Here is a 13,981-nt window from a genome sequence, read left to right as displayed (position 1 = left end):
CCCCAACAAACAGGAATTTTCGTCCCCGAAAATAGGTCTACCTGAAGAGAGGAATGGATATTGTTCCTTGAACTGACTCTCCACCTCCTAGGTAACCTCACCAGTAGCTGCATCCCAAACAATTCTCACCAAGCCGATGGATTTGCCACAAAGCTTCTTCAACTTGTGATTAACCACAGCTACCGATCTCTTCTCATAGGTCAAGTTCTCTCTAACTTGCACCTCATCCATCTCTACTATTTGACTCAGGTCTCTGATGTAGTTCCTTAACTGTGAAACGTGAAACACATGCTCTCCCTCTTCAAATTCTAGAGGTCTCCTCCTCCTATCAGCATAGGACTTTCATCAACTCTGGGTAACCCTCAACCTTTCCTGAATCTATCTCACCATCTCAGTAGTCTGAAGAACTAACTCTAGACCAACCACTACTGACTCACCTCCTGATACCAACATAATGGAGTTCTACACCTCCTACCATACAAAGCCTTAAAAGGTGTCATGCCAATAATCAAGTGATAACTGTTATTATAAATAAACTTTACCAATGGTAACACCTCTTCCCAGCTACCCAGATGATCCAACACATAAGCTCTTAAGAGATCCTCCATTGACTGAATTGTCCTCTCCGACTGACCATCTTTCTGTGGATGATAAACAGAGCTCAACCTCAACCTTGTTCCCAAAGCCTGATGTAGAGTCTGCCAACCTGGAAGTAAACCTTCGATCTCTGTCAGAGATAATACTGGAAGGCACTCCATGCAACCGTACTATCTCCCTGATATACAACTATGCAAGCCTCTCCAAGGACCACCTCTTGATAGGAAGAAAGTGCGCACACTTTGTCAACCTATCAACAATCACTCAGATAGAGTCATTGTTCCTAGCTGTCCTAGGCAACCGAACCACAAAGTCCTTAGTGACATTATCACACTTCCACTCGAAAATCTCCATCAGCACTAAGCTCAAAGCACTAAGCTCAAACCCAGCTGCCCTCTTAATACCAAGCAATCCCAAAATCCTCAACAATTCTAGATCTTGTAATTGCTTAGTTCCCACCTGTCTAAAGAACTCATTAGTTATGGTGATCATACCATAACTAATATGATCATGAACAACCACCATCTCTAGTCTCAAATCTCTAAACTACTCAATCAGCTCCAACTCCTTAATCAACATAACTGACACATGAATGGATTTCCTACTCAATACATTCGCTACCACACTCGCCTTCCCAGGATGATACATCAACTTAAAATCAAAGTCCTTTAGGAATTCCATCCACCTTCTCTGCCTCATATTCAACTCCTTCTGATCATTAAATACCCTGAATCTCGTACCATATAGATAGTGCCTCCATGACTTCAATGCAAACACCGCAGATGCAAGCTCCAAATCATGAGTAGGATAATTTCTTTCATGAGTCTTAAGTTGCCTCGAAGCATACGCTACTACTCTCCCTTCCTGCATCAACATACAACCCAACCCCTGGTGAGAAGCATCACAGTACACATCAAAATACTCACCAGTGTCAGGTAACACCAAAGCTGGAGAAGTAGTCAATCACCCCTTCAATTCCTGAAAACTCTACTCACAAGCGTCCATCCAAACTAAAAGCTGATCTTTTCGAGTCAGTTAAGTCAAAGGCATTACTATTCGAGAAAAACTCTTCATGAATCTCTTATAGTAACCCGTTAACCCAACAAAACTCCTAATCTCTGTAGCAATCATCGGACGCTCTCACTGAATCACAGCCTCCACCTTGGCTGGATTTACTGCAATCCCCTCTGCCGATATCACATGCCCCAAAAATTTCACCTCGGACAACCAAAACTCACACTTGGACAGTTTGGCATACAACTGTCTCTCCCTCAACACCTCCAAAACTGACCTCAAATGCTCACGGTGATCCTCCAATGATCTAGAATACACCAAAATATCATCAATGAAGACCACCACAAATCTGTCCAAGAACGGTCTAAGATCCTGTTCATGTAATCCATGAACACTGCTGGAGCATTAGTGACACCAAAAGGCATCACCACATACTCATAGTGGCCATACCTAGTCCTGAAAGCAGTCTTCGGTATGTCACTCTCCTTCATCCTGATCTGATGGTATCCAGATCTAAAATCAATCTTTGAAAACATTGAAGCTCCCCTCAGCTGATCCATCAAATCATCAATCCTCGGAAGTGGATACTTATTCTTTATCGTTAATTTATTCAGCTGCTGATAATCAACACACAAACGGGCCCTACCATCTTTCTTCTTCACTAAGAGTACCGAGGCACCCCAAGGAGAAACACTGGGCCTCACCATCTGTTTCTCCAACAAATCCTCAATCTGTTTCTTCAGCTCTACCAACTCAGCTGGAGCCATCCTATAAGGAGCCACTGATACCGGTACTGCACCTGGTACCAGATCAATGCTAAACTCAACATCACGCTTGGGTGGCAGTCCTGGCACATCATCTGGAAACACCTAAGGAAATTCACTGACAATCTCGATCCCAGCAATAACTCTCTCTGTCTCAATACTCAAAGCTGCAAACAACATGAAGCACTCAGCCCCATCCCTCATCAACTGCTCAGCCTGACCTGCTGATACTAACACCTCATTCTCTAACTGAGAAAACACCAACTCTCTCCGAGCACAATCTATAAGGATGTGATGGGCAGATAACTAATCCATCCCTAAGATTATGTCGATATCCACCATGGGAAACACAATCAGGTTCACTCGGAACCTCCTACCAGACACCTCTATCGAGCATCTCACACACATCTCCGACATCACCACAGAAACTGAAGCCGGAGTAGACACAGAAAAAATCAACATGCAAGGAAAATACTGACAAATCCAATCTCTTTACACAGTCAGCAGAAATTAAAGAATGCGTGGCACCAGAATCGAACAAAAATAAAACATCCTCACCTGCTGCCTTCCCCTTTCCCTTCACCAAGTCTGATGAAGTGGAAGCCTCTGCACCTGACAATACAAACACTCTCCCCGCAGCTGTAGGTCTGGGTGGCCTCGGGGCACTCCCAGATGAAGTCGGCGGTGTCTGACAATCTCTAGACATGTGGCCTGGCCTACCACATCTAAAGCAAACATTCCCCGGAAGGGAACAATCCCTCACCATATGTGCTCCTCCACATCGATAGCACCGCACCGACTGTGCTCCGCCCTGAGGAGTAACAGGTCGAGGTCCCCTACTAACAGCTCCTCTCTGAAACTGTACAGGTCTGTCATAGGGTCCCCTCTACTGGCCTCCCCTCCTGGACCCAGATGATCCCTCCTGAACTCTAGTAGCCTTATCGCTGCTACCACCACTCTCCAAACTCTCAACAGTCTTTGCCTTCTCAACCAAGGCAGGAAACTCCACTATGGACATGGGGACTATGACCCTCTTCAGCTCGTGTCTCAAACCCTCTGCAAACTTTCTACATCTCCAAGCCTCAGATATGGCCTGAGAGTAGAAACGAGCTAAATGCTCAAACCTCATTGCATACTCAGAAACAGACAAGCTCCCCTGATGTAATCTCATGAACTCTGCCTCCTTAGCGTATCTAACGCTATCCGAGAAATATTTCTCCAAAACGACCCTCCTAAAGCAATCCCAGTCAACAATCACACCCCTGCTCTCTAACATCTGCCTGGTGCCTCTCCACCAATACTCAGGCTCGCCCCCCAACATGTAAACTGCATAAGCCAACTTTCTCTCATCAGAAGATCCCAAAACACTGAAAATCTTCTCCATGTCCCTCAACCACTGATCTGCCACATCAGGATCTGAATCCCCTCGAAACTGAGGAGGCTGACAGCCCCTGAACTCTGCTAAATCTCTCCCCTCCTGAGAGACCACCGGTCTAGCTGCCTCAGTCGCAACTCTAGCTGCCTCCATATGAGCAAAGTGAGCACTCTGCTGCTGCATCGCCATGGCTATCATCTCCATGGCCCTAGCAATCTGGTCATACTGGGGTCTCACCATACTACAAGAATTCAAACATCCTATTTAGTAACATAATACCCCCACAATTCACCAAAGGCTAGCACATATCAGAGATATGACACAACAGAAACCTAGAAGAATCACTCCCCATAGAGTATCCTAAAAGACTCGACCGGCTCTGATACCATAAAAGTGTAACGACCCGCCACGGTCTCTACACTTAGTGGAATCGCACTACAACTAGTTAACTAAGAGAATATTAAACTGGATAACACATACATACATGCATAAATATAAAGATCAAAATAATTAAGTTTCTGTATATAAAATATAGCACCATATATGTACAGTCATCCCAAAATATTCCTTAGTGCCGGTCAAGCACTGACAAAAAGAATGTTACCCAAAATGGTAACTCAAAACACGAGACTCAGCTCCTTGTCTCGCAACGATCACCTCTACTCCCAAGCTATCCCTGACCTGCTCCCATACCAAGTATGATCATCGCAGTTCCACCACATGGAAAACAAAAGGGTAAACTAGAATTCAAAAATCAATAATACAAGTACAGAATAAAAATTTATACTACACATGCATCCCAAATCTTGTTCTTAAGGAACCTTTCATCTCAATCAATCATTCATTCATCAAACATGAAGTCAAACACCCCACTTCATCATGTCAATAATCATGCAGTAAATGCATCTCATGACAGATATCAATGCATATAAATCATCAAATGCGTCGTCAAGCATACACCTAGGAGATCTCCATAACAATAAAGTTGTATAAGTGACATTCCATCCTACCGAAACCACCCCAACCGTTTTCACGCCCAAAGCGCCCGCTCGGTCACAGCTAAACAGGATATAATCCTCCCTCGGGTTTACTCGGATGATGTCACTTACAAACTTGGAAGTCCAGATCCACCGTCAGGTATAGCACAGCTGGGTACGGGCTTACCACGACCTTGGCATGCATTAACCAAGTCAATAGTGGAGTTCGCCCACTGACTATCCGCAAGGATCCACGCACCTTCCTGAGTACTTGGTTAAGGGAATAACCCTCGACCTCATACCCCGCTCCAACACTAGCTAAGGACTTAGAGGAGACTCACCCAACCCAGTGGCCTATCTGAGCACCACTCTCCCAAATCCAGTGGCCTCCCAGAGCACCACTCTCATATATCAGTGGCCTATCCAAGCACCACTCTCAAGAGACTCTATGTGAGCTCTTCCAGTTCGAAAATATTTTTCCTCTCCTCAAGTCCTAGGCTAGACTCATGCCATAGGCATCACATGAAATCATGCATCATACATCATAATGGTCTGCCCACCATCATGATCAACAATCATACACATGTCATAAGACATCACATGCAATAATGCATCATTCATCATAAATGATCTATCCATCATTATGATCAATAAATATATTCATATTCAAACATTCATACGTATCATTACAAACATACATATGAATCATGTCGCACCATACATACATATATGATCTAAAACTTTAACTTTAAACATGCCTAAGCATCAATTTAAAACAATTATTTATAAATATAATTTAGCTTGGCGCAGTCAGCTCGCACCTAGCCTAACACCAACCCAAGAGCTTTGAGCTCTTCCACGCCTGGCACACTCAACATGCGCCCGGCCTAATCCCATTGAGTTTGTAAACTCACATACATCCTAAATAACAAACATTCTAGCTTCCCTTACCTGAAGATTGGCTCAGATAGCCAAAGACTGAACAAAAGTAGATCTTCCCCTCGAGGCTTAACTCGAAACTTCAGTCCTCCCAAAACAAGCTTTCTAATCTGAATTTCAAGAAAAGACAGAAGGAGTTATTGATCTAGAGGAGAAAAGGAGTTAAACAGAGAAATTTGGGAGAGAAAGGAGCTCACTGACCCAGAGACCTTCTCTCTAGAATCAGAACTCCTCACGGCCCCCCCTCACCCCTATTTATAGGCAATCCGGAGAGGCCAGAAAGGCCCGTTCCGAACTCCCAATTCACACACAAAATCCACGCCCAGAACGGCCCGTTCTGAAAACAAAACGGCCCGTTCCGGGACTCATTTGGAACGGCCCGTTCTCCCTCCGGAACGGCCCATTCTCCTTCCGGAACGGCCCGTTCTCCAACCATGACGGCCTGTTCTGGAATTTGGAACGGCCCGTTCTCCCTCCGGAACGGCCCGTTCCCAACCACGAATTTCAGTTTAATTTAATAGCTTGGAACGGCCCGTTCTAGATTGGAAACGGCCCGTTCCGGGCTACTAAATCAGCCACCATTTTTTTTTTTTAAAACTACGTTACACAAGATGTCATAAAATACCCATCAATATTTCTTTTGATTGGATTAATGGTTTTTATTGATATCAATATCGGTATTTATAATTTTACTTTTTATGCTTTTTTATTAAAGTCACATTCTTATTTTTAATATTTTTCTGATTTATCATAATTATAATGACACCAAGATTCAAACATAACTCTAAAATAATATGCATTCTATCCTAACCTCTACCACCAGTTTGACCCTAGTGTTTCTTTTATTTTTTTTATATTTGAGTTAAGTACTATTCTTTTACTTGATTTTGATAACTGATTTTACATGCCAATGCTCATGGCCATAAGGTAACCTATATAGTGGATTCTTGTAAGCATGTAAGATAAAGGAATAAAATGTTATATACTCCATAATTAATAAAATGTTCTATGTAGATATGATATTTGTTCTTGATTGTAATAAATTAATTTTAGCTAATAAATAATTCTTTATTTTTCATAAATACTTTTTTTAAATTATTTTCCATATGTTACTTTGTTGTGATAATGAAAATACTTGCACGTTTACAAATTAAATTAATGATATCACAACTTAACAAAAAGAGCCAAATAAATAATGTGTGAAAAAAAATATTATTGATCAATAATAAATCAAAAGCGTGAAAAAGACAATTTTTTTTATAGAATTAACAAAAGTTATAAATTTTATAGCAGAAAAATATATTTATCTATCAATTAACCTTATTTTTTATTTAAAAAGAAATGTATGTGGAGTTTATTATTATGGTAATTTAATAAATGATATTGTCATTCATGGTAAAAATGGATTTTAAATAAAGTTATAATATTTATATACGTTTTTTTATATTATTAATTTCATTTGTCTTCTTCAAATTATAACTTCATAATCCATTATCTAAAATATACCTTTCACTTGAGACAAGAAAATACAAATGTAATTTTAGCTATTTTTAATCATTCATGTCAAATCTTAATATGGAATTGGAAGCAACAAATAAAAATACGAAAGATGTTGCAAGAAAATAAAAAAAAATAAAAAAAAATCAGGAAAATACCCCCCCCCCCCACCACAAACAAATTTATTTCGTTAATATTTCCATTAAATATAAATATATATATATATATATATATATATATATATATATATATATATATATATTTTAGTTAATCACTTAATACACTGCCAATGTAAAGTCAATCAGAACCGTTAATAGTGCCTTTTTTATTTTAATTTAATTAAATGAGCAGATGAAAAGATACTATTAACGGTTCTGATTGACTGCTAGTGTAAAAAACTTTACACTGACAGTGTATAGGTGATTAATTCTTATTTTTTTATGCGTTCATTAAACACGAATAAAGGCCTTGGAAAAAAGTCTTGTTAATAGATAAAGAGTGGCCCAACAACGGAATAAAATGCAGACTGGTCCAAATGGGAAGTAGATTGTGGAATGGACTAAAAGACCAATAGTCCAATTGCAAAACAAAAAGAGATGGGGTAAATAAAGAACGCAACCAGTATTTGTATTGTCAATAAAAAAACAAGAACACGACCAATATTTGTATCTCAAACTAATAAAATTGAATTCAGAAGAGAATATAATTGTTTGTTAGATTTTGGAACGAAAAACATAACTATATTTATGTGGCAAAATTATTCTTTTTTATTTAATTTCCCTGCTATCGAATTTAGTCAGGCCAAACTAATCACTGGACTCCAAACACGTCAGATGAACAGGGTAACCAAGCCCACAAGGAGACAATTACCATACACACCCAGGATATTATCAAAACGAACAATTATCAAGTAATTTCTTCCTATTATGTTGGATCTGCATTATCTCAATTGTCTCTTATTCATTAGGAATCATTTATCTTATTTTGAATATTTCCACTTGTTATCAAGAGATATAATTGCTTAAACATATCTTTCTAAAAGATATTATCTTTTATGGATAAAATTTCATCACCTATATAAGAGGTGTGGATATCACATATAGCCTAATTCATTCTTAACTCATGAGTTTACTTCTCCCTTAAATATTGGTGCCTCTTTCACAAAATGAGATACTACTAGTGTTGACTAGCGGAGACTTATGCCTATTCCAGTCAAATACTTGTAAATTATGATAAGAACATTTTCTAAATAAAAATAGTTCTATTAAATTTTAAACCATATATGGAGAAGCATAAAAGAAGTACAAAAATAGCTTGTTAGTTGATACTGTATTTTAGGAAGCAACTTTGTATGCATTTATTTGGCCTTTTTGACTTTTATGTATTTTATATTTATGTTTTGGCTTAGATTTGTAATAGTGGTATTATTTGATGATTGTGGTAATCTTACTCAATTTTTGGATTTTTACTCACTTGAATACTCTATTTTTAGCAAGCCATATCTGGAGCTTTGGAACTCGGATTGGGACATTCTTGGTACTGTTGAAAAGCTTAGAGAGAGTTCTACAACTTCTCTGTTGAATCCCATAGCCAATTCAGATTGGAAGAGGTCCGAAAAGGTAGTGCAAAGTTGCGGCCCTGTGCAATATTTTCTATTTGTTTTGTAATGTTAGGATTTGTTTAGTGATGTAATTAGTTGATTTAGTGGGCTGGGTTTTTAATTACTCAGATTAGACCCACTATATTTCACTATTAATAGGTGTTATGAGACTTGTTGTATATACTTATACTTCATTTTTTAGATTTGAGATTTCTTATTCAAGAAGCTTCTGTCAGTTTCTCTCAACTCTTTTCTCTTCTCTCTAAAAAATTCCTCTCTAGTTTGGCTGAGACTCTTCATCTAGTCTTCGAACAGATTTGTGTGTGGACAATGATGGAGATGTGCAACTAAGTTCTCTTAATCGATTCAAGTTTTCGATTATGCGGTAAAATCCTCTCAAATCTGAATTTTTCTCATCTTCTATATTCTTCAACTAATTTTGTATTAAATTCATGATTATGAATTTCATTTTGATTAATTGAAGAACATAATTAATTCAAATTAATTTTAGAACACCAAATTGGATTCAATTTGGATTGGAACAATATGAAACAAATTTGTCTTCGTAGGGTTTTCATAGAGCACGATTGTGTTCTTTTTTCTTTAATTTGAATTAAACATTAAATGTTGGAATGCATATTATATTTTTTATACTAGAATAATTGAAACTTGAATCGATGTTTTATCTGATTGGATTTTCAAATTTGTGATTCTTGAGTTTAATTTTCAGTTTATAATTTTTGCACATAAGGTGTTTGATAAAAATTCCCTAGCTAACTTGCAAGTCAAGATTTGTGTTCTATGATTTGTGATTATGGATTCTGACCTAGGTTCCCTATGTTACAAAATTTCTAGGGGAAACTAGTTTTATTTGATAACATTTGGCATCATTATCACTAGTAAGCATAAAATCTCTATCAAAGTGAGCAAGAGCGAGATTGGGAGGTTTGTCCCAACAACCATTGATGCCTCCATTCCTAAATCTCTAGACCAATAAAGTATCCACCACTGAGTTGGCTTCTCTGTGGATGTGCTGGGGCGAAATATCCCAATCTCTCTACATGATGCTATAAATATCCCATAACACTTCACTAAGCATATGATGTCTTGTTTCCCTCTCATCCCAATTATTCAACAAATTGATAATTTTAAGGTAGTCAAACTTGCACACTATTTTCTTGAGGCCCTTATTCCAACACCAAGTGAGTCCATGTTAGATAGCCAAGAGCTCAGCTTGGATATGCTCCCATTTGCCTATGGCTATTGTGAAACCATGCAGCCATATCTCCCAACTTCATCACGAGCAACTCCATGACCCCATATGACCTATCAAGGGTTTGAAGCTACCATATGTATTCATATTCTCAAAGGAGCTAATGGGTGGGGTCTAAAGATGAATCCTAGGATCGCCTTGAAGCTCTTGGTTCAAGAAGGCAAAGCTAGCATGTTATACATAGATGTTTCGGAGTACATATAATATGTTCCATTTTCCTTGATTAAGGATCATGTTATTTCTTCATTTCCATGCCCACCAAATAACATCATGATTTTAGTTGTCTCCTTTTGGTTCAATATCTTCATAATCCAAGTAAGAGCATTACTAGAGTTCAATAAATGTTTGGAGGCAATATCAATTATATTCCAAAGTCTTGTGAATGAGGACAATCTTTGAGAAGATGAAAAATATCCTCCACAGGTAAAGAGCAACATTCACAAGCTGCAAATTTCAAGAGATGGCATTCCTTTTGCTTAAGAACCTCAATTTTTTGGAATAGGTAGTCACCAAATTTTCTTTTGAATTAGGTGAGGGTATTGGTCCACACTTATAAGGAATTTGTGCATTGTTGCTATTGAATAATAGTCTGAAGGGATGTTAGTTCTTACATAACTATTAGTCTCGATAGAATTCTAGGAAATGGTAATGCTTTGGATTCTTTGTTGTAGGGCTTGAGTGAGGGTCATAGTTAGAACATTCAAGCTTCAAGTATTTTCTTGCCATTGGTTTGCGACTTGTAATTGAGTATTAAATATTTGAACATATGGGACAAGTACACATAAAGGACTAATTCCAAGCCAATCAATGAAAAAGATAGATGGTTCTCCTAATCCTAGTTTTGTCTCAAATTTGGGTAAGAGGATGTTAACTGCTTTTATGATGCTTCTCTAAGTGTAATAAGCTTCTCTTTTAATTAAAAGGGCAAGTACTGAATGTGTAACTATATATTTGGGAGTTAAGCTTACCCAGGGTGTGCCTTTCGTGAGCAATAGGTTCGAGAGGAGTTTTCTTAAGAGAAGTGTTTACATGCCTAACATCCCAAACTCCTAATTCCCTATGGGTTTTTGGTTTGATGATTTGGTCCCCTCAAACCATGTTCCAACATCTAGACTCACCATTTTTATCCTAGAGGAAACGCCTACGATGTTGTGTCACTATCAAACTAGATTTCTCCTAAAAATTTGTAATACAAGAAATAATCTAGGTCATTCTTCCTGAAGACACAAACACATTTAATTCATATTTTGTCATGTAATTAGAAAGGGATTTTTAATATTTCAACTCAGTATTTAATTAACGAAATAAAGAATTAAAAATAAAAAATTTAATCGAAGAAATATCGATTCAAAGTTTCAATCTATATGGTAAAAGTCAACCACTTAAATAGATCTTATTACCTCAGAAAGTTATTGTTAGATTTTGGTTATGATATTTTTTTGTTTGAAAAAAAAAATTATATACATTATAAAGAGAAATATTATTAACACTTTTTTCTAATATTTTCTCTTTTATTAATAAAACTTATTAAAAATCACAAATTTTAATGAGTCTTACAAATTAAATTATGAAAAAGACTTATTAAATGAATTTGTGAGACTTATATAAATTTATAATTTCTAATAAGTTTTATCCAATATAAAAGAAAATGTTAGATTATATCTGTGGATAAAAAATATATTTTACATTTGGTACTTTTGGCATTTAAAACAACTTTTTTTACAACATTTGTAAAATAAGACTGAACATTGAGGACTTGTAACCCTAGGGTAATAAACTTTACATGGTTGCTTGCATTTTTCCCTGGTTCCTCTAAGGTGCCATCAAAGCATGTTCATCAGGCATTTTTGGTTTATTTGTGATTTTATTTGTTCACTGTTTCTGCAAAGTCATGGATGTTGGGGGGTTCAGTGTCACGGGTTTCATTGTTGCAATGGGTTTTGGGTGCAAATATTTCTCAATTTTACATGGGTTAAATTTTAATAAATGTCGAAACTTAATTTTATTCTACATCAATAATATCTACATTCATTAGTGGAAAAAAGGCTTTTAAAATTGGTTATTTTTCACTTTTAAAATCGGTTCCTAAAACCAATTTTAAAAGAGTCGATTTTAAAACTTAGACTTTTAAAATCGGTTATTTAACCGATTTTAAAAGTTAACTTTTAAGATCAGTTGTCTTATAACCGATTTTAAAAGTTCTGGCTGAGAAAAAAAAAATTAAACTGGAACGGGCCGTTCCAAAACTGGAATGGGCCGTTCCAAAACTGGAACGGGCCGTTCCAGATTGTTAAAAGATAATTTTTGAAGAACGTAGTCAGAACGGCCCGTTCTCCTTTCAGTACGGGCCGTTCCAGCTTCGATATTTAGCAAAAAATGAACCTGAAAACAGAAACAAAAGAAGCGCATGAGAAAACGAAAAGAGACATAAGAAGATGAAAATGAAAACGAAAACAACAATGAAATTTACCTCTTTAAAAAATGAGAGCGTTTGAGAGAGTAGTAAAACGAATAGAGGGAAAGATTAAAGAGAATGAGATTGGAGGGAAATATAAAAGGTTTCTGACGATACTTTTAAAATCGGTTATTTAAGAACCGATTTTGTATACTACATACAAAATCGGTTCTTAAATAACCGATTTTAAAAGGGCTACTTTTAAAATCGGTTATAAAATAACCGATCTTAAAAGTACTTTTAAGATCGGTTATTTTATAACCGATCTTAAAAGTTATGGCTGATACAACTTTTCAGATCGGTTCTTTTGTAATCGATCTTAAAAGTTGTGTCAGACATACCTTTTAAGATCGGTCATAAAATAACCGATCTTAAAAGTACTTTTAAGATCGGTTAAATTTGAACCGATCTTAAAAGTGTTCATTTTATTTACAAAATTGCCACCACGTCACTTTTAAGATCGGTTACCTTATAACCGATCTTAAAAGCCCGATTTTAAATCCAATTTTTACACTAGTGATGAGTCGTCATGCACTTATATAGAATATCCTCCTTGTATTAGTGGTTGCTAGCATTTGTAGCATTAACATTCTTATTCATTTTTCTTGTCACCACATTATAAGTGAAAAATATACATTAGTTTTGTTAAAATCTAATTTCTGTAGAAACTTGTTTTATATAATCATTTTTAATAGAATTATTCTTTTCAATCACATTTTTATCATCAACAATATACTTAAATTTGATGTCTTAAAATTTTAACAAGCAGCATATCCTAAATGTTACTTTATAGCTATCATGTGTTACCTATTTTATAACCCAAATAATTTCTGTATTAAAAATGCATGCAGTTGATATCAGTGTAATAATATAATTTGAACTTTGAAGTATTATATAAAGAATTTAAATAAAATATAACCATAGTATTCATATCCTCCATAGGAACGTTTATGAATTCAGGTCAATGCAATGAATTTAAAACCCGACTCAAACTGTAATTATTTGTGTCGTGTCCAAGATAAATTAAGAAAAATTGAGCTTATTTGATTTGGTCACGTATCCAATGGTTACGTAATTGACAGCTTGACCTGATTTTTATTTTTATTTTTTTAAGGAAGCTTGACTTGATTTATTCATTTATAAAGTGTTCTAATTTCACATAAATTATTAATTTGTTGTATTATTTAAATTTCAAAAATTATCTAACTCTATAAAGTGTTAGAGTACTAGGAAAAAACTGTGAATTTAAGAAAATTAGTTTTTTACACCGTGAAATGCACAAGATAGTTATTTATTCTATTTAACGACAATTTATAATAAAGAAATAATTTTAAATATTTAAATTATATTATAATTAAAATTTATGATAAATAATTTTTTTAGTAGAAATTATATTTTAAATTTATAATAAACAAATTATATTATAATATAAGATTATTTTAGCTATTGATAACTTTTAAAAACAAGAAAATTCAATTTAAAACTAAAAA

General features: G+C 36.0%; 1 protein-coding gene across 1 annotated transcript; it reads right to left on the bottom strand.

Annotated features, from left to right (window-relative positions):
• Positions 1-861: 861 nt before the first annotated feature.
• On the bottom strand, positions 862-3,903 carry LOC114915338 (uncharacterized). Its single transcript, XM_083068944.1, has 5 exons — positions 3,304-3,903; positions 2,753-2,849; positions 2,499-2,656; positions 1,324-1,461; positions 862-1,056 (listed from the first exon to the last, which is right to left on the bottom strand). The coding sequence occupies exons 1-5, from the start codon at positions 3,901-3,903 to the stop codon at positions 862-864; spliced, it is 1,188 nt and encodes a 395-aa protein (XP_082925070.1).
• Between the last annotated feature and the right edge of the window lie 10,078 nt (positions 3,904-13,981).

The sequence above is a fragment of the Cajanus cajan genome, chromosome 1 (genome assembly GCF_000230855.2).
Source record: "Cajanus cajan strain Asha chromosome 1, NIPB_CcT2T_4, whole genome shotgun sequence".
NCBI lineage: Eukaryota > Viridiplantae > Streptophyta > Magnoliopsida > Fabales > Fabaceae > Cajanus > Cajanus cajan.
Note: the sequence above shows the minus strand (reverse complement) of the source record. Positions and strands in the feature narration are given on the sequence as shown.

Excerpts from the sequence above, each read along its gene's own strand:
- LOC114915338 (XM_083068944.1), bottom strand. The coding sequence starts at position 3,903 with ATGGAGGCAGCTAGAGTTGCGACTGAGGCAGCTAGACCGGTGGTCTCT. Across the intron at positions 2,850-3,303 it reads GCAGCGATAAGGCTACTAGA|TATTTTCCTTGCATGTTGAT; the intron begins GTTCAGGAGGGA and ends TGGATTTGTCAG. Across the intron at positions 2,657-2,752 it reads ATGCTCGATAGAGGTGTCTG|ATTGTGCTCGGAGAGAGTTG; the intron begins GTAGGAGGTTCC and ends ACATCCTTATAG.